At 38.0% G+C, this 20756-nt stretch overlaps 1 protein-coding gene across 2 annotated transcripts; it reads left to right on the forward strand.

Annotated features, from left to right (window-relative positions):
• The first annotated feature begins 929 nt into the window (after positions 1 to 929).
• LOC109092788 (pre-mRNA-splicing factor ATP-dependent RNA helicase PRP16-like) lies at positions 930 to 20006 on the forward strand. 2 transcript variants are annotated; one of them, XM_042761100.1, is made up of 27 exons: positions 930 to 1090; positions 1391 to 1760; positions 3049 to 3260; positions 3340 to 3501; positions 4057 to 4219; positions 4310 to 4428; positions 5414 to 5493; positions 6020 to 6175; positions 6252 to 6413; positions 6508 to 6615; positions 6710 to 6831; positions 7656 to 7793; positions 7913 to 8099; positions 8787 to 8972; positions 9165 to 9305; positions 9385 to 9495; positions 10243 to 10359; positions 10454 to 10561; positions 10643 to 10755; positions 12457 to 12665; positions 13548 to 13702; positions 13858 to 14013; positions 15061 to 15195; positions 15285 to 15410; positions 15623 to 15718; positions 15810 to 15931; positions 18687 to 20006. In XM_042761100.1, the coding sequence occupies exons 2-27, from the start codon at positions 1444 to 1446 to the stop codon at positions 18766 to 18768; spliced, it is 3783 nt and encodes a 1260-aa protein (XP_042617034.1). In that variant the 5' UTR covers positions 930 to 1090; positions 1391 to 1443; the 3' UTR covers positions 18769 to 20006. The 2 variants fall into 2 exon arrangements, with proteins under 2 accessions (XP_042617034.1, XP_042617035.1); XM_042761101.1 differs by lacking the exon at positions 18687 to 20006 and adding an exon at positions 16196 to 16998.
• Positions 20007 to 20756: the final 750 nt, after the last annotated feature.

Below are 20756 nucleotides of genomic sequence, written 5' to 3' on the forward strand. Positions count from 1 at the left end.
AATGTGTAGGTATTAGTGCTAAAGTGTTTTTGGATGGTTAAAAGTTGTGCATGTGTTACTGGTTATTTCTGTATATGAATTAACGAAATTATTACATTTTGCTTAATTTAAAATAATTTTGTGCTGTTAAAATGAAGCACACCTTTGAACAACATGAGTTTTGGCGCATTATTAAAATAAACAAGATTCAAATAACTGCACGCATCCCGCGGAAGAACATTCCAACCGGAGCTACTTCTCCATGTATATGTCTATGGCGATTCACGCAGGTATGTGTTACTCCGCAGCGGTGACGACCCGAACAGGCTACAATAGTCCAAAAATAATCAATTATTATAAATGTACCGTAGTGATTTGGGATAAGAGAGAAAGTCGGTTTGGTACATGCATTTATGATGTACTCGCTCATTATATAAATTTTGCAAGTTTTGAACACAGTGAGTCGGTTCTTTCGGACGTTTAGTTTCAATTGAATCGGTTAAAAAGATAATTCACCTATTCGCTAGTCATCACGCAAAAATCTTTCCAGGCGTCCACGAACAGCACTTGTTTAACATGCTGTTATCAGCACGTTTTTTCGCCGGTTCGTATAATAATTGACTAACGCTTGACTGAATCGTTTGAAACAACCGGTTCACAAGAGTGATTCATTCAGGAATTGGATGGGACGTCACTAAAGTGTTGCCAAGTCCGTGGTTTTCCCGCGGAATTCGGCTACTTAAACACAGTTGCAGCGGTTTGTTTTTTTTTGTTTTTGGTTTGAAGGGGTTGAAGTGATTGTGTTTAGATTTTTTTCTGGTTTTTCTGGGGGGAAAAACGTTAACTTTACCCCCCAGAATGCAATTTTTACCGGGGAACCCCCCCTCGAAACACGATTGGGCTAGTTTTGAGTATAATTAGGCGGGTTTTGTTGCGAAAAACCTGGCAACCCTGCGTCACTAGTCTGTGAATGCTGGGATAGCAATGGCGACCCACCGCTATGCTATGTTATTGAGTATTGTTATTATATACATTACATAAGTTTTATCATACTGTGCAGAACAGGGTTGAGGAACTTTTATGACTGGCTTCTGAGGACATCGTTTGAAAGGTAAACCCGTGTTTTTCTCTCTTATGTTACGAGTGAGGAGTGCCACAGTACTGCTGTGCGTTACATTAGCAAACATAAAGAGCCTCATCACGTAACGTTACAGCAATCAGCCGTTCAACCATCACCTTTTGTACTGGCATGTGGTTTTAAGTTAACACCTAAACGTGCATTTTTCAGCTTTACTTATCATAAATCACATGTAAGTTAAATATATTAATGTCATGTTTTATCAGCATGCGTTTATTTAGATAAATACTGTGTTTGTGGCCCACATTAGTAACTTTTGGCAACCTCTTTTAGATACTTTACCAGAAATCCCTCAGCGGAGTGCTGTGGTCAAGACCTCGGCAGAGATGGAGGATGATCTGTCCCTGCATCGGCTGGAAGGGAGTGACCCCAATGTTCAGGTCGGGGGGCTGATAGTGAAGAAGAAGAGCGCTTCAGCAGAGCAGCATGTGTTCAGAGCTCCAGCTCCAAGAGCCTCACTCCTGGGCCTCGATCTGCTGGCCGCACAGAAGCGCAAGGAGCGCGAGGACAAGGAAGGCCTGGATGACCAACCCAAGAAATCCAAGGTGTCGTCCTACAAGGACTGGGAGGAGGGGAAAAGTGATTCGGGGTCTGATGATGAAAACGAAGAAGATGGCGATAGCAGGAATGGGAAAAAGGAACGGTGGGTTTGCATTACAGAGACATCAACTTTTTTTTTTTTTTTTTTTTTTTAAGAATGGTGAGTTTCATTCACTGAAGCGTGTGTATGCACAAACTTGTGTGTGAAATCCATGTAAAAACAATCATGATTCACCAATAACTGTCATGCTTAAATGTATTCTGTATTTATGGAAAAAAAATGTAGGAACAACTGAAGCAGCACCTACAAAAAATATCTTATAACCGTGTTAATATGACTTTGTTGTCACGTTTCAGTTGTTTCCCCATAGATTTAAAAATTATTGGTGAATCATAAGTTGTTTTTACACAGATTTTATGCCCAAAATTAAATTAATTTCTTCACATGCAGTGAAAGAGTAACAAAATATTAATTATAGCTCGACCTGCGGGGTTTTTTGCTGTATAACAATGCAGATAACAAAACAAAAATGAAATAAAATGAATTATTTAAAAAAAAAAAACTCAAGTTTTAATATTTATTTTAGTTAGCTGCCAAGGCAACATTTCTCATATTTGTTTTGTTCAAGTACTAAAATAAACATCGGGATAAACTAAAACAAAAACGATGTAGACATTAAAAAACAAAAAGTATGAAAAATAAGAACAGAAAATATGAAAATAAAATGTCAGTATTAATCAGAATTTTTTACAAAAACTGTAAAGGTCCTCGCACACCGAGTCCAAAATTTTTGCACGTTAAAAAGTAAATACGACCTCATGTTGTGTCAATGCTACGGATACGAAAAACACAGAAAACTGAACCCGATCCGACAATAAATACAACCTCACATTGTGTCAATCACGTTACCACAGTGGTATTTATTTTTTAACGTGCAAACATTTCGGACGAGAATTTTGGACTCCGTGTGCAAGGACGATAAAAGTGTATCAGTGTTACTGAATTATGAGGATGTGATGAAAGGCTGAAAAGGAAAAGTTGTGCTGAAAGCCCTTATATAGAGATTGTTTCGCCGTGTTTTATGCAAATGAATAACATCAGCTCATTCAGAAATCTCCAAGTTCATTAACATTAGAACAGAATTAAAAACAAATCCACACAATTATTAGTGAATGAGACCCAGTGTGTTACTTCCCAAATTCTCTATATTTTTTTTCTTCTTTTTGTTATTGTTTTAATCATATTTTCTTATGTATTTTATACTGTAATTTATTTTAGAGTCTTTTCTCATTTTTATTATCCAGAAAATTCCTAATACCTCTCATCTTACGCATATAAATAGATGCCATGCAGTCTTTTGAGTGAGTTTATGTGTTACATGCTTCTACAGGAAGTACCGTGTCACTGGCTCAGAAACACCCTCGAACCCAGGAGGGGTTAGTGAGGAGTTCAAGCTGAAGCATCAGCAGAGGGAGAAGGACAGACGCGAGCATGGGGTTTATGCGTCCTCCAAAGAAGACCAGAGCAGAGACAAAGAGCGATCCAGAGACAGGGACAGAGACCACGATCGCTATCGTGACAGAGACAGAAGGAGAGACCGAGGTAAGTCAGGTGCTCTCGGCCTGTGAGATCCCACCACAGAATTTCTGACACTGTTCTTCGTTTTATGGGCTTTGTGCAGATGAACGTGAAAGCAGCCGCGGCCGTGGCTCCAGCAGCAGTCGCGGTGAGCGCGGTGATGGCAGCGTGAGGAGTGAGCGCTCCCAGAGGGACGGCCCGTCTGAGCGCATGAGTCGCGGTACTCGCCGCGATGAGCCCGAATCACCCCGCGACAGATCCAAAGGTCAGCCGCGCGTTCCCAGATGTGTTCAGAACACACCACCCTGATCAGTTTTAGCACTACTGAATGTCAGTTGTGTTAGTTTGTTATTGATTTCTGGGATTAACCCAAGTAGAACATTTCTTTTTACGCATTATGCATGCATTCCTAATCTGAACTATAACCTAATGTGGGAACTAGAGGGAAATAATAAGCTGAGAAGAATGTTGTTGAAGCCCACAAATCCGACCCTAGCTTCACCCTAACTAGGGCTGCATAAGTAATTGAAATCAATATGAAATCGCAATATGGTTTAGTGCAATAATCAATTTGAAAGACTGTGCTGCGCTTCAATAATTATATGAGCTGCCTGAGTGAAGCATGACAGTTTTTACGTGAACAGCTTATGACCCAGAATCTTCAGAGTTTCGGAGCAACTCCACACAAACTTTGCTAAACCTAAAATCTGATTGGTGTTCCAAAATTTGCAATGCTGTTCCATGTGTGTTACAAGTGTGTTAGTCAGCTTGTCCTGTTTGGGGAAATCATGGGTCAGGCGTGTTTCATATGTCCACACAGGTTTGGTCACTCCATCACGCTCCAGCTGGGATGAAGATGACAGTGGATATAACAGCACAAGGCACTCTCACTGGGAAAGCCCGTCTCCTGCCCCGTCACACCGGGAGTACGACCGCTCCGAGCGCAGCCAACGCTCAGTCCGTGACAGTGAGAGGAGAGACAGGTGTGAATCACTTCAGCAGAGCCTCAGTGATTAACGTTTGATTGAAGGGTATTTGTGCTGACGTGGTTTGTTGTCACTTTGGTTGTTCAGGTCAAGTAAACCTCAGTATCCAGCAGAAACTCCTCTACCAACCCCATCATATAAGTACAACGAGTGGGCCAATGACAGGAAACACCTTGGCTCCACCCCACGCCTGTCCCGAGGAAAAGGTAAAGACACCACTTGCAAGTTCTTTTGGTGGAGAATGTTGTAATTTTTTATGTGCAATTTTGTTTGATATATATATGTATATATATATATATATATATATATATATATATATATATATATATATATATATATATATATATATATATATATATATATATATAATATATATATATATATATATATATATATATATATATTTATATATATATATATATTTAAATATAAATCAGAAGTGAGTTACTGTCCAAAGTCTAGATGTTGTTTTTATTTTTTTAGCCTATTTATTTCATTTGTTATTAATATTTTTCCTAATGTATTTTATATTTTTATTTACTGTAGGATATTTTTTCAATATTTTAACCCAGAATCCTAATACCTCACATCTTAAATATCAAGAACACATATAAAACAAATGATTAATGAACATGATTAACATGAAAATACATAAATATACAATACAATATCATGTATGCACTACTGTTCATAGTTGGAGTCAGTAAATTTTTTTTTTTTTTTTTTTTAAAGAAATTGAAACTTTTTTTTTATTCAGCAAAGGTACAGTAAGTTGATAAAACGATATGATGACAATTGATAAATTGTCTAAAGTGACCAGTAAAGACATTTATAATGTTAAAAAATATATATTATTATTATTTTCTTTATTCATCAAAGAAAAATAATACACTTACCACTCCTCAAGTAGAATATTTTCAACTAATAAGAAGAAATGTTTAAGCGTCAGATCAGCATATTAGAATGATTTCTGATCATGTGACACTGAAGACTGGAGTAATGGGTGCTGATAATTTAAAAATGTAGTCAAATAGAAAACAGTTCATTTAACTGTAGTGATATTTCACAATATCACTGTTTTTGACTATTTCAGATCAAATAAACACAGCCTTCTTTCAAAAACCAAAATCTTTGTGTATGTGTATGTCCAGCATCTTTAGTGTTGTATTTATATTGACTCTTGTTTTGTAGGCGATAAGAAGGAAGATAGAGAGGACGGCATCCTATTTACTAATGAAGAAGAGAAGGAACAGTGGGAGGAAGATCAGCGGGTGAGTGCCTCTTCAGAAGTTCTGTTTATGTTCTTAGGATTCTTAATAAGGAACAGTGGGAGGAAGATCAGCGGGTGAGTGCCTCTTCAGAAGTTCTGTTTATTCAACTTCAAATGAAATAATCAGCGGGTGAGTGCCTCTTCAGAAGTTTTGTTTTTTTTATTTTTTTTGTTATTTTGTGTTTATTGTCTTATTGCTCTTTAAAGTTGGATATATAAGTATGTGCATATGTTTTATCCACATGCATACTTGTGTGGGGTCACATATACTATGTTCCATATCTCAGCTGCTTGATTGCTTGTATAGTCGCAATATGTGAACTATATGATCGGCCAGCTTTAATCTGCTAAATGCATGAAGATATTATAAACATTAATAACATCATGTAAATCTGCTTTGAAACAATGTTTTGTGAAAGTTAATAAATGTGTAACAGATATCCTGTTTCATTCATAAACCCATCAAATTATTAAAACCATAACAAGTTGTTATTTTAGTGAGTGGTATCTGTGTTGTGTCCAAACAGCAAGCTGATCGAGACTGGTACATGATGGATGAAGGTTACGATGAGTTCCACAACCCCTTGACATCTAGTTCAGAGGAATATGTGAAGAAGAGGGAGCAAATCGTACAGAAGCAGACCCAGAAACGCATCTCAGCGCAGAAGCGGCAAATCAATGAGGTACCGGTGCACATCACCTCACGTCTTAAAGACCTCAACACGTGTCAGGCTTACTCACATGTGTGTTTCTCATCAGGATAACGAACGCTGGGAGACCAACCGCATGCTCACCAGTGGAGTGGTTCAGCGTTTGGAGGTGGATGAGGACTTTGAGGAAGACAATGCAACCAAAGTCCATCTGCTTGTCCATAACCTCGTGCCACCCTTCCTGGACGGGAGGATAGTCTTCACGAAGCAGGTACAGACGTCTCTAAGCATGAGTGTGTTTATTTGAAGTTCACCAAACTTGTGAGTCTTTAATTGATGATTTTGCATTTGTCCTGCGACTCCAGCCTGAGCCGGTCATTCCAGTGAAAGATCCGACCTCAGACATGGCCATCATCTCCCGCAAGGGCAGTCAGCTGGTCCGACGACACAGAGAGCAGAAAGAAAGAAAGAAGGTGCACATCTGGTTTTCATGTTTCATTAATGCTCCGCTTACTTCAGCGCAGTAGTGTAGATGTAATTGTTGCGTTTGGTTCTTTCACCTGACAGGCACAACACAAACACTGGGAGCTCGCTGGCACCAAACTGGGAGACATCATGGGAATCAAGAAAACAGAGGAGGGTGGATCAGATGGAAAAGCTGTTGGAGAAGATGGAAATGTGGATTACAGGTTTAAAACAGTGTCACTCATTTCAAATCATTTTTAAATGTTACAAAATGATACAAAATTATTTCACAGTATGTCTCTTATGGGACAAACGTTTAGATTCATTCCCTCTTGTAGACACTTGGTCATGAGCTACATGATGCATGGCAAAGTGTTTGGGGTCAGTAAGATAATTCTGTGAAAGAAATGAATGCTTTTATTTAGCAAGGATGCAGTAAATCGATCAAAAAGGACAGTAAAGACATTTATAATGTTGCAAAACATTTCTATTTCAAATAAATGCTGTTCATTTGAACGCTCAATTCATCAAAGAATCCTAAAAAATAAAATATATCATGATTTCCACAAAAATATTTAGCAGCACAACTGTTTTCAACATTGATAATAATTAGAAATGTTTCTTAATCAGCAAAATCAGCAAATTAGACTGATTTCTGAAGGATCATGTGACACTGAAGACTGCATTAATGATGCTGAATTCACAAGAATAAATGACTTTTTAAACTATATTACAGTAGAAAACTGTATTGAAATTGTAACACTGTTTCACAAAATCACAGTTTTTACTGATCAATTACATTTTTTGTAGCTTATACTTTAGGAGACTTCTTTCAAAAACATGAAAAATCTTTTACGTGGTAGTGTAGGTATATTTTATATATTTGATATCAAGCATGTAGTTTTCCCAGCTCCGCTTGGCATATTTTAGCATGTTTAAATTCATCCCACAGAAAGCTGCAGTTCTTTCCTACAAAATCAGCTCTTAAATTGAAAAATATTCTCTGTAGATTCTTCATGGGCCTCTTTCTTATCTTTCGTGTTTTCAGAGCGGAGCAGAAGTTTGCTGATCACATGAAGGAGAAGAATCAAGCGAGCAGTGAGTTTGCTAAGAAGAAGACTCTGTTAGAGCAGAGGCAGTATCTGCCCATCTTTGCTGTTCGCCAGCAGCTTCTCAACATCATCAGGTCCTGATGACACTCCCATATGCTTCAATAAATACAAACTCTGCCACTTAATTTGTGAGCTCACGTGTCTGCTCACCTGGTATGCTGATGTTCTCTGTGTTTTGTGTCTTCTCTGGCAGGGATAACAATATTGTGATTGTGGTGGGGGAAACGGGCAGCGGTAAGACGACTCAGCTCACGCAGTATCTTCATGAGGATGGTTACACCAGCTATGGCATGGTGGGCTGCACACAGCCCCGCAGAGTGGCAGCTATGAGCGTGGCCAAGAGAGTCAGCGAAGAAATGAACAGTAACCTGGGAGAAGAGGTTGGTGCCCATTATGTACCTGAACCAATTTTCTCTACATTTATTTGACAGAATATATTGATGTTATGGAGACATACTACCACCTGGTGGATTTGAGGTGAATGTGCATGTTATTTTACCCAGAAGGCAATACTGAGAGGATGATGCAGTGGAATGTAAATCAGGGTTATTATCATGAACTAAAACCATAACAAAATCTGCTATTTATCTGTTATATAAAAAAGAATTGTCAAGATTTTCTTTTAGTTTAAGTACTAAAGTAACTAAAAATAAAACTACAATTAATAGAAACTATGTAGACACATAAAAAATAAAAATAAAATAACACTGATGTAAATATAAATAAACTGTATAGAAAGGAGTTGCTATTAAATGTTAATATATTAATGGCATTGTTGATTTCTAGATTCTGACTGGCATCCATAAATGGCCTGTAAACCAAAGAAGAGTATATATATATATATATATAATTGTAATATAATATATTTAAATTGTGAAATTTTAGAATTTTATATATAAATTGTAAAATATACTATGTATATAATATGTATATGTTGATTGCTGAAGGATCATGTGACACTGTAGGATCATGAGGTTTTTAAAATATATTAAAATATAAAACAGCATTTTATTTAACCATGATTTTCCCATGGCTTAAGGGTTTTATTGCTTTAATGTTTTCATCAGGTTGGTTATGCCATCCGTTTTGAAGACTGTACGTCAGAGAAGACTGTAATAAAATACATGACGGATGGGATTCTTCTGAGGGAATCTCTGCGGGAGTCAGATTTGGACCACTATAGCGCGGTAATCATGGATGAGGCCCATGAGCGCTCCCTCAACACTGACGTGCTCTTCGGGCTGCTCCGAGAGGTGAGCGTGGTCTCTGGCTTCACATGACTTTATAGGATTGAATGGCAAACTGTTCTCATCATAGTTAATTTTTATTGGTTTTCATGCACTAATTTGATTGTTGCTTATATGGATAGTTAAAGAGTATGATGAAAGATAAGATATCTTCTCCCTGATGAGTCATTTTATCATCCTGACTTTCTGATTACTTAGGTGGTGTCTAGACGCTCGGACTTGAAGCTCATTGTCACATCTGCCACCATGGACTCTGACAAATTTGCAGCATTCTTTGGCAATGTACCTATTTTCCACATTCCTGGCAGGACGTTCCCAGTGGATATCTTGTTCAGCAAGGTGGGGTGTTAATAGCGTCTTTAGTTAAACTGAAGCTGGTTGAGATGCTGTACTGACGCTGAGTGTTGGTGTGATTCAGGTTCCTCAGGAGGACTATGTGGAGGCGGCTGTGAAACAGGCTTTACAGATTCATCTCAGCGGGATGGTGGGTGACATCCTCATCTTCATGCCTGGTCAGGAGGACATTGAGGTGAGGAGATTCTTTAGTCATGCAAATGATGTTATGAGTGGAATTACAATTTATATACACTATTAATAATACAGTACCGTTCAGGGGTGCATTTCCCAAATTGTTCACTAACTATGGTTGCAGGTTCCATTGAGCTCTACTGGTAATGACAGAACTTGTTAGTTTAGGTTGACAGGTTAGGTTTGGGGTCGGCAAGATTTTTTATGTTTTTGAAGGGACTCTCATGCTCACCAAGATTGTTTTTATTCAACAAAAATACTGTAAAACAGAAATGTTGTTAATTATTACAATTTAATGTAATATTATATATTAACTAAATTTATTCCTGTGATGAAAAGCTGAATTTTCAGCATCTTTACCTCAGTCTTCAGTGTCACATGATCCTGCAGAAATCATTCTGATATGCTGATTTGGTGCTAAAGAAACATTTCTTATTATCAATGTTTAGTTTTTGCTGCTTTAAGTTTTCATGAGACATCTTTTTCAGGATTTTTTGATTAATAGAATGTTCAAAAGAAAATAATTTGTTTGAAATAGAAATTCACTTTATAAATGCATTTACTGTCACCTTTGATCAGTTTGATGCATTCTTGCTGAATGAAAGTTTTAATTTTCTTTTCATTCATATATATATACGTGTGTGTGTGTGTGTGTGTGTGTGTGTTAGTGTATAGATATGGATAGATAGAGAGATAGATAGATAGATAGATAAGTTTGTGATCACAAGTGATGTTTGTGCTGCTGCAGGTGACGTCAGATCAGATTGTGGAGCGACTGGAGGATCTAGAGAACGCTCCGTCTCTGGCAGTGCTGCCCATCTACTCCCAGCTGCCCTCTGACCTGCAGGCCAAGATCTTCCAGAAGGTAAACCTCTGTTACTGTTGGATAGTCTTAAGATCCTGGTCATGAGACAAAATGCATTAGAGGTTTGTGAACTGAACTTGTGTGTTTTCGACAGGCTCCTGATGGAGTGAGGAAGTGTATTGTTGCTACAAACATCGCTGAGACGTCTCTGACTGTGGACGGCATCATGTTTGTGGTGGATGCTGGTTACTGCAAACTGAAGGTAAAACCAAATGAAACTGCTTTCTTTAATGGGGGAATGGCACACCTGATACTAACAGTATTATCACTTTGTGTTGTTTAGGTGTTCAATCCCCGTATTGGCATGGATGCGCTGCAGATTTACCCCATCAGTCAAGCCAATGCAAACCAGCGGGCTGGCAGAGCAGGCAGAACAGGCCCGGGACAGTGTTTCAGGTAAGAACAGATCAGGAAAGCCTGCTGATTGTTCTTGAGCAAAGCAGCAAACAAAGTTTATAGTGGGTCTAAGTCAGAATTTAATGTCCGTGGAATGATGCTGTGTAAAAGAAGTGATTTAGCTGATATGGGCAGATGAACAGTGTGTTCATGAGCTTTCGTCAGATCACCAGTCCCTCTTTTCTGAAATATCTATCAGAGAGGCAGGGCGACGGCAGGAGGGGGACGGGACGATAATCTTGAGAGGATTTCACGCAGTTTAATTTTTGTTTACACCTCTGAGAATGTGAGACAAAGGCTCCTTTGGGCTTTTTGACCGTGACCTTTTTCAAACCTGCACAGACTCGGAGACGCGGCGACACGCTGTCTCGCTGTTTTGAAGTCACACAAAGGAAACTCACACAGGGGATTGTTTTGCCTCCCTGTGAGTGTCTCTGGCTGCTCGTGAAAGTGTGTGGTCCATGACAGATTAGTTACATATATCCTTTACCAAACATCTGTGCATCAAGAATCAATTCTGTTCAGCCAGATGCTTTGTAATGCCAAGAAACCGTATGTATGTGTGTGACACGCGTGTTGAATCCATAACTCAAAAGCTGCGATTGCGGCATCTTCACAAGCACTAGACTGCTATGCATAGATGCATATGTTGTACTACAGAGCTTCCCAGAGTTCATTCTTCATGCCATCTTCTGAGGGATTATCCATTTAGTTGAATAGCTGCAGAACTGCTGTTCTCTCAGATCTTTCTGTATGGAGTGTTGAGGAGAGATGTGATGTTTAAAGATGCTCGGAGGTAAAATTGCTCATTGTTATGGGCTTTCATCTAGATCTTCCAAAGGTGGGAAGAAGAAAGCGTTTTAGTGGTGTGCTACATTCATTAGTTTGATTAACTTCTCAAGTCTTCATTTGGACCTTTTGCATTAAATATGCTCAATCGGTCTCCTTCCTAGACATCTCTTCCACTTGTCTTTATTTTATTCCATTACTTTCTTAAAAAATGTATAATTTGAGAAACCATTCCTGACCTGATTGTGAAAGTGATCCTTCATCAAATGGCCAAAAATATAAAAATATTAGTTAATTTCAGTATTATTAATATGCCATTGTAGTATTCATGAATATTTTAAATGAGTGCTGTCAAAACAATTAATCCCCATTAAGCACATCCAAAATAAACGTTTGTTTACATGTGTATATATTCATATTTATAAATGAGTTATATTTTTATATATATATATAATATACACACACACACACGTATACATGTATGCGTTTGCATTTATATATACATATAAATATACACAGAATACACACACATTATGTAAACAAACTTTTATTTTGGATGTGATTTAATCACGATTAATCAATTTGATAGCCCTATTTTGAATTTGCTTTTAGTTTTAGATTTTCAGTTTTTGTTTTCATTTAAATTGTCTTTTGTCATATTTTATTTTTTATTTCTATATAGATTGTATTTATTTTTATCTTCATTTTAGTCATTTTAGTACTTTGTTTGTTAGTTGCTACACATGAAATTAATATTTATTTGTTTTTTTGGAATAATAAAGATTTTTGAATGTTAAGGTTAGAAGTCTCTTATGCTCAACCAAAACAGTAAAAACTGTAATATTCACCACTGTATCACATCATGTCTGGCTTGGACATGTAATTTTTTACCTTTGTGTTGGTTCACTTCAGGTTATACACTCAGAGTGCCTTCAAGAATGAAATGCTCACCACCACTATCCCAGAGATCCAGCGCACTAACCTGGCCAATGTTGTGCTGCTGCTCAAGTCCCTGGGAGTTCAAGATCTCCTGCTCTTCCACTTCATGGACCCGCCTCCTGAAGATAACATGCTGAACTCCATGTACCAGCTGTGGATCCTGGGAGCGCTTGATAACACAGGTGAGACCACCAGCCTCAGACACTGCCCTGGGAAAGAGAATCAGCGTAAAACCATTTAAATCTTAATTAGAAAAATCATTTAGATTTTTTTTTATTTTATTTTGGGTGTTATTTAAAGTGAAATAGAATCTCTCAAGTCAACCAGAAAATCCAAATGGTTAATTCTTAGTTTTTATGGAATATTGGTGTATTTCATCCATGCATGCGATCTTTAATCAAAAGCATTAACAGTAATGGTCAGACACGTTTCAGTGCTTCCATCAACCTGTCACATGAGTTTTGCAATGCCCACTTTCTATGATCCAATCAGTTCCCAATGGACAAAATAACAGTAACTAACACTGATTCTGATATTCACTAGACAGTATTTGTATATATCAGTGTATAAAGATACCTGATGGTAGTGACATTATTTTTATTTTACTCTTGAGTTCTTTGAGTTACACTCAAGTGTATCTTCTAGTTGAGTAGATTGAAGCTTGTTAAGCGCTGCAGTGAAGTATTAAGGTCTTACTTAATGTTCAGCTGTAGCAACTGAAGTAAAACCGTCTGTGTGACCAGAGAGGGATCTCAATCTCATTTCCTGCGTATCTCTCGGGGTTTGACTATGTGGAGCACTTTTCCCTCAAGCTCTCGTCTCGTGTTAACAGCAGATTATTTCTGATTAAGGCTTACCTGCCCAAATATCTGCTCTGCTTTTCACGGCGCTCTCTCACTAATCTTCTTAGTCTGTCATGTAATCTTTGAAATCAGAGCTTCTGAAAAAGTTTGATCAGAATCTCAAAGTGGAATCATTTTCCTACCATCAGCACTTTTGAAAGAGGAGCTTTCTAATCCCTTTAGCATGTATTTGAGGAAGGTTTCTTCTGGTCTCTGTCTCAGGCTCTCTGACGCCCACCGGGCGGCTCATGGTGGAGTTTCCTCTGGATCCGGCTCTGTCTAAAATGCTGATCGTGTCATGTGACATGGGCTGCAGTGCAGACATTCTCATCATCGTCTCCATGTTGTCTGTGCCGTCCATCTTCTACAGACCAAAGGTACCGAGTATACATTGGTGAAGTATGTTTCCCTTGTACCCCACACACCAGAAAGCATCAACAGTCTCATTACTAGAACCCGTTGACCTGTAAAAGTGCTGTACATGTGGGTGCTGATGTTTTCTAAGCGTTCAAAGCTGCTGTTACTCGTCTAGGGTCGAGAGGAGGAGAGTGACCAGGTGAGAGAGAAGTTCTCGGTGCCTGAGAGTGATCACCTGACCTACCTCAACGTTTACCTGCAGTGGAAGAACAACAATTACTCCAGCATCTGGTGTAACGATCACTTCATCCACACCAAAGCCATGCGAAAGGTACGTTCACTTGAAGTGTTATAATCAAATTAATTTATTACAGGGACAACATCATTGTTTTTGTTTTATTTCCTCAACTTACTCCAGTTAGTTGCCGAGGCAACATTTTCATTTACTTGACTTTTTTCATCTAATATTTATATTGTATTTTAATTCAGCTTTATTTCAGTTAACAAAACTGTTTTAAGAGGATTAGTTTTAGTTAATGATACCATCCCTGCTAAGGAAATATATTGAGACGTAGGATGTTAATTATTAGCTTTTTAAATATTCCTGACCATCTAAATACAGGATTTCTGCTAAACTTTAAAAAGGCCTTAAAAAGTCTTAATTTGTCCTTTCACAAATTAATACAAAACAAATTAAAAGAAATTAATCAGAGCAGAAAGTCTTGAATTCATGAAGTAGTGACATAAAATGTTGCATGTGTTGCTAAAAATGATCTTCAGTATTTTTGTCTTGTTTTCCAATACAAATTTCTAAACATCAAGTTTCTGAGAAGTGAACAAAATTAAGGGAGTTTCTTTAAAACTAGAACAAATATAAATTGGGAATGAAAACTTTTTATAAGCCTATTGGCAGATCTTTGCTCTTTTTAAATCATAAACTCACTTCATTTTGATCAATTTCACACAAACAAGATTTCTAATCTTATGTCATTTTGCTTCTTAAGTTAGTTGGGCTTTTTTTTTTTTTTTTTTGGCGTGTGGTTGTAAGGTACAATTAAAGATATTTCCATATTCTAGTGGTTGAGAGCAAAGGTATTTTTTATAAACGTAAAATGTTTTAAAAAGTAATGGAGATTCGTTGTATTTTAAAAATGTGAAGTGTTGCTAATGCAACATTGTGTTTCTTAATTTTTCTTTACTTGGTCTTAAAATTGTCTTAAATGTAACTTCATAAAACCTGCAGAGACCCTGTATGTGTGTAGTTTAACTACACACATTCTCTGAAAGCTGAGGTGTGTAATTTTAGTGCAAAAATAAGTGTCCTTCCTCTTTTATTTGATTGAGTTTATCCTGAATAACAGTGTGTGGTGTGTCACAGGTGCGTGAGGTGCGATCTCAGCTCAAAGACATCATGGTGCAGCAGAAAATGAACCTGGTCTCCTGCGGCTCAGACTGGGATGTGATCAGGAAGTGCATCTGTGCTGCGTACTTTCACCAGGCTGCTAAATTAAAGGTACACAACTACTTAGCACATTTGGCAGTGGATTCAGTTTCAGCAAGCAGCATGTGAAGCCTCTTCATGACCTGTATTTGTTTGTTTAGGGAATAGGGGAGTATGTGAACGTGAGAACTGGGATGCCCTGCCATCTGCACCCCACCAGTGCTTTGTTCGGGATGGGCTACACCCCCGACTACATCATCTACCATGAGCTGGTCATGACCACAAAGGTACTTCTTCCTCCTCAGCTCTTGAATGTGAAGTAACACACGTTAGAATGAATCATGGTTTGCTATAACGGTTAGTTAACACAGTAAAGATATTCATGATTTTGACACATTTTATACTTTCAACAACATATTATTTAATATAGTTTGATAATCCCATCTCCAAATGCTAGTGAAGAGTGATTTGTTGACACGTATGTGTGTTTGTGTTTCAGGAGTACATGCAGTGTGTGACGGCTGTGGACGGCGAGTGGCTGGCTGAGCTGGGACCCATGTTCTACAGTATCAAACATGCAGGAAAGAGCAGACAGGTGAGCAGCGTCCCTCCTGAATTTCACAACCAACACTTATGATACATATTTGTCTCCATCTCGTCTCACACACTTTTGGTCCCTCTTTCAGGAGAACCGAAGGAGAGCCAAGGAGGAGATCACCAGCATGGAGGAGGAGATGTCTCTTGCACAAGAACAGATCCGTGCACGCAAAGAGGAGCAGGAGAGGAAGAGCAATCTGGGCAGCGTCAGGTACTTCAGCCATCTTCCTCACAAACACTGCTGTCACTCAGGGTTTAGAATCACTTTCTGCTCGCACTCTCACCAAATCTGAATCCTCCTATTTAGAAGGAAGCCATCAAATGCCTGCCGTGCCGAAATACTAATGTCGCAATTTTTGAGAAGACTATTATCCCCTTCACACCCTCCCCTGCCTCCATCTTCCTCATCTCTTTCCTCGCCTAACGTCTCCTTGTCTTCCCCATGATGAGCTTTTCTCACCTCCCATCTCCACAGGAGAGAAAAAGAAATAATATTGACTCCTGGCTGACCCCCATTACTGTAGCAATTTAAATCGTGCCGCCACAGACCGGGAGAAAAGGGACAGACGCTAATTTTCAGACTAATCCGGGAAATTAATTTTACACACACCTGTCTGCTCCATAAAAGTGAGAAATGTGTCCTGTAAAATAACACTTGATTAATTAATCAGGACTTTTATCTCTGAATCAAAGCCTTCGGCTGACTGTCAGCATGATGGACGTCCTGACAGTAATCACATTAAAAGTGGAGATTAGACTTTTGATTTGCATGATGGGGAGATGGATAATTAAGGTGCCGGCCTCCCTCTTGGGTTCTGATGCCTTTGTGGGGTTTTAAATAAGCTGATAGGAAGACGCTGGCTGATCTAAGATGAGATCACAGCTCATCTCACCTGACCTGAATCCTGCAGGACCCACAGGTCACTTAGAGGGCATCTGACATTTCTTCTGAAGAAAATGCTTTGAAAATCACTGGCATAAAGCGCTAGGAAGTCGTGCTTGGTTGCCAGGGCGTTGCTGTGTGGTTGCTTAGGAGTTTTGCTGGTGTTTAGATATAAAACATGTTTAGATTTTTTGAAATATTGTTTTTGTAAAGGCCTTAAAAAAAATTAGAATACCATATTTTTGAAAATGTGTTCATTCATTCACACACAGCATGTTTTAGCATTCTGCTGAGCTGCTTTTCCGTGGTGGCTGGCAGTGTACACTCTTCTGTGTCAGCCGCGCCACAAAGATACGTTTTCTACATATATTTACACTTTGATTTGAAAGAAAACGGTGCATCAGTGCAGCGCTGCTGACACAGAAGAGTGTACGCTGCCACCATACTGCTCAGATTCTCCAAAATGGTGCTACGCTGATGTGGAGTGACACAGAGGAGACAAATTTTTTAATAAATTCGTTATTTTTGTTTTATTCGTGTACAAAAAGTATTGTTGTCGCTTCAAAACATTACAGTTGAACCACTGATGACAGATGGACTATTCTGATGATGCTTTTCATACTTTTCTGGATCTTGACAGTGTATTTTACTTGGCAGTTAAAGGGACAGTCACAAGCCTCCCGGTTTTCATCCAAAATATCTTAAATTGTGTTCCGAAGATGAACGAAGCTTTTACAGGTTTGGAATGACATGGGGGTAAGTGATTAATGACAAAATTTAAATTTTGGGGTGGAGTATCCCTTTAAGTTCACACTTTGCCTCAAGCCACACAATTTGAGGAATCATTCATGTCTGTAGCACAGACAAACAATGAAGGACAAGAGATTTGTCAAAGTTTAAAGGAATAGTTCACCCAAAAATTAAAATTAGCTAAAAATGTACTCACCCCCCAGGCCATCCTAAACAAGAAATGTAGCATTACATCACTTGCTCACCAGTGAATGGGTGCCGCGTGTGTAATAAACAAGTCATCAAGACTTCAAACCATAAGTTATTCAACTATTATAGTCGTGTATTCAACTGTGTGTGCTTAAATATGATGAGCTGCCATTAAGAGAAAACGTGATTATTTTGTTAATGTGTTATGATGTGTGTGTTTAGATTTTGTATGCAATAGTGGCCTGAATGAAATGTATTGTTCAAAAGACAGATTGGTCAGATTCTCTGCTGAGTTCCCCGGCTTCATTATCTCTGCTAATAAAGTCTGTCTTCTTAATGAATCCTTAATGATAGATTTGTTAATTACAAACATGCGTTTTTTTTTTTTTTTTTGCTTCAAGACATTGGATTGGTGTCATGTGGTTCACTTGTGCATTATTGTGATGTTTTTATCAGCTGCTTAGACTCTCATTCTGACGGCACCCATTCATTGCAGAGGATCCATTGGTGAACAAGTGACGTAACGCTTAATTTCTCCAAATCTGTGAAGATAAGAAAACAAACTCCTCTACATTTAATGGCCTACGCATGTATAAATGTTCAGAAATTTTTGGGTGAACTATTCCTTTAATACATGTAGCAACATGCTGAAAAAACACACACACAAAAAGTGAACCTCTGCAAAGACTTAAAACACCATATCACCATTCCAGAGAGTTCTGCAACTCCTCATAAAATGTAATAATCTAGTTAATTGGAATGTTTGTTAGAAAAAAAAAAAAAGTATTAAACTAGCTAAACGTTCGGATGGCAGGCAGCAGAAAGTGAAGTGACGGAGGTGTGAGCTGAGTCTGTGGTGGAGGAGCTGGAGGGTCATGGCCTGATGGATGTAATTGCTGGCGGTGTGAGGAGGGGAGCGCTGTGCACCGCTGTAATTAAAGATGATAGATCGCCCTGTCAGCTGCATCAGACCCACGTCCCGCAGGTCCCCACAAAGACAAACTGTCCTTTTCTCTCTGCTCGAAGTTCCTGTCATTTAACCTTAGAGCAAATCTCACAACTTCTGATGCATGGCACATTACATTTGCTTTCTCTTTAAATTAACATCATGACATTAACATGTCTTTTCATCATTTCCAAACAGGTCGATAAAGATCTTAACCCCAGGAAGGAGAGAGGAAACGCCCATGACACCAAAACGAACACCAGCCCGATTCGGCTTATAGTGCTTATGTCTGCAATTTCAGGCAAATAGCATTGCAGATATTATGTTATTTAGCACAGTTTCGTCAGTCAGTGCAGTTTTATTAAATATGATCATCACATTGCTTGGCACATGCAGCTTCCACGTTTGTCCAGCAGTAGGAGCAATTGTATAAGGAGAACATTTCTAGTCATCATCTCTTCCCCTCAAACAAATAAAAAGTGTTATTTGTGATTGTTTAAAAAAAACAAAGAAAAAAAGATTGCTAGTACTGCATTCAATCAATGTTTGGCCAAATTCAAAAACAAACACATTTGTCGTTCGTATATTTGAATGCACTTGAACTAAAAAAAAAAAGAATCTCTATTTGACATTATAAATATGCTTAGCCCAACGACAGGCTTTTTTTTTTTAATGCTTGAATGTTTGTGTACGCTAGAACAATAGAATTTATTCATGCCCTGCTGTAATATTCACTTTACCATTGAATTATAATTCACATTCTCTCAAATTTCAGCTTGTGAAATGTAGCTGTTGTATCATTCTTTCAGAGAACACAGAGCATCCATGAATATTAACTTCCTGTACTTTGATAGGTTAATCCCCTGTAGATGAAGCTTGTCTTTGTTATTCTGACAAAAACATTGCTAGAATATTTCATCATTCTGCTGGAATCAACACTGACCAGGCGGCGGTCAAATCCTGCGTCGTCTTTGATGCAATTGGGCTGCAAGTCATTGAACAGATGTGCTGTGTACCGATAGAGATGACAGGCCTCCACTGCTGCGCGTTCACACAATCCATGATCAACCGCTAGCCACCGAGGGTCATTTCACTTTCTTTCTGGTTTTTAGAGCTCTGTTGCTGTTTGTATTTTTTGAAACTTTGGAAAAAAAGGGGTCTGTTGAACTTTATTCTTCTTCATTACTGATGTGTACAATATGTCTGTATATTGTGTTTCTTTCGTTTGTTGTATGATTTAGATATGCAGAATTCATAACATGTTAAGACGCGGCAAATTGTTTTCAGAAAGGCTGGAAACTGGGAATAACTATTTTTGAAAGTGTAAAAAGTTCATTCTGTGTCTCCTTTGTATTTCAATTTTACTGTTTTATATTAGATATTAAATCAGTATCACTGCACTTAGAGGGTTAAAGATAACAATTTGTACATTTCACAATTAGGTTCAGACAGAATTCCTTTTTGTTATCGTTTTGTGCTTTTTTTTCCATTGTAAACATAAACTTAATGGACATCTTTGACCGTTGTGCTTTGCATCTTTTGCAGCGTCTGGATATCACTGTTCCAAATATAGATAGATAGATAGATAGATAGACAGAGAGACAGACAGACAGACAGACAATTCTGCTGTCAAATAAACACAAAAGAAAGTTTTATGTAAATGCCCCCTTAATGTTATCGTTTATTTAGTTTTGTCCTTAGGGCTTCACTTTGCCATAGACGTCACTTCAGGATCACACATTCCTTTAAAAAGATTAAAAAGTGTAATTTCCAGGACTCTAAAAGACTTGGAAATTAATAAAATATCATAAAATTTTCTAGTTATTCTGAGTTATGAAATATTTCTTCAGTTAAAAATAACACTTGTTCTCAGTAACATTTTACAATATAGTTCCATCTGTTAACATAGTTTACTATAATACATGAACTATCGGTAGAAACATTTTATAGTACATTAAAATCAAAAGTTGTATCTGTTAATAAAAAAAATAAAAATGTAATGCTCAGTTTTAGTGTTAGTTTTTCACCAATGAATCCTCTGCAGTGAATGGGTGCCGTCAGAATGAGTTCAAACAGCTGATAAAAACAACACAATCCACACTACTCCAGTCCATCAATTAACATCTTGTGAAATAAGAAGCTGCGTGTTTGTAAGAAACCATAAATTCTGGCCAAAAAATGTGGCCATATTCCAAAATAACGCTTCCTGCAGTGAAAAAAACATCCCTTGCGGTCCTCTCAAATCCACCAACATATTTCCGTAGAACT

The sequence above is a fragment of the Cyprinus carpio genome, chromosome A7, assembly GCF_018340385.1.
Source record: "Cyprinus carpio isolate SPL01 chromosome A7, ASM1834038v1, whole genome shotgun sequence".
In the NCBI taxonomy this organism is placed as follows: Eukaryota; Metazoa; Chordata; class Actinopteri; order Cypriniformes; family Cyprinidae; genus Cyprinus; species Cyprinus carpio.

Excerpts from the sequence above, each read along its gene's own strand:
- LOC109092788 (XM_042761100.1), top strand. The coding sequence starts at position 1,444 with ATGGAGGATGATCTGTCCCTGCATCGGCTGGAAGGGAGTGACCCCAAT. Across the intron at positions 10,562-10,642 it reads CTGGTTACTGCAAACTGAAG|GTGTTCAATCCCCGTATTGG; the intron begins GTAAAACCAAAT and ends TGTGTTGTTTAG. Across the intron at positions 13,703-13,857 it reads CCATCTTCTACAGACCAAAG|GGTCGAGAGGAGGAGAGTGA; the intron begins GTACCGAGTATA and ends TTACTCGTCTAG.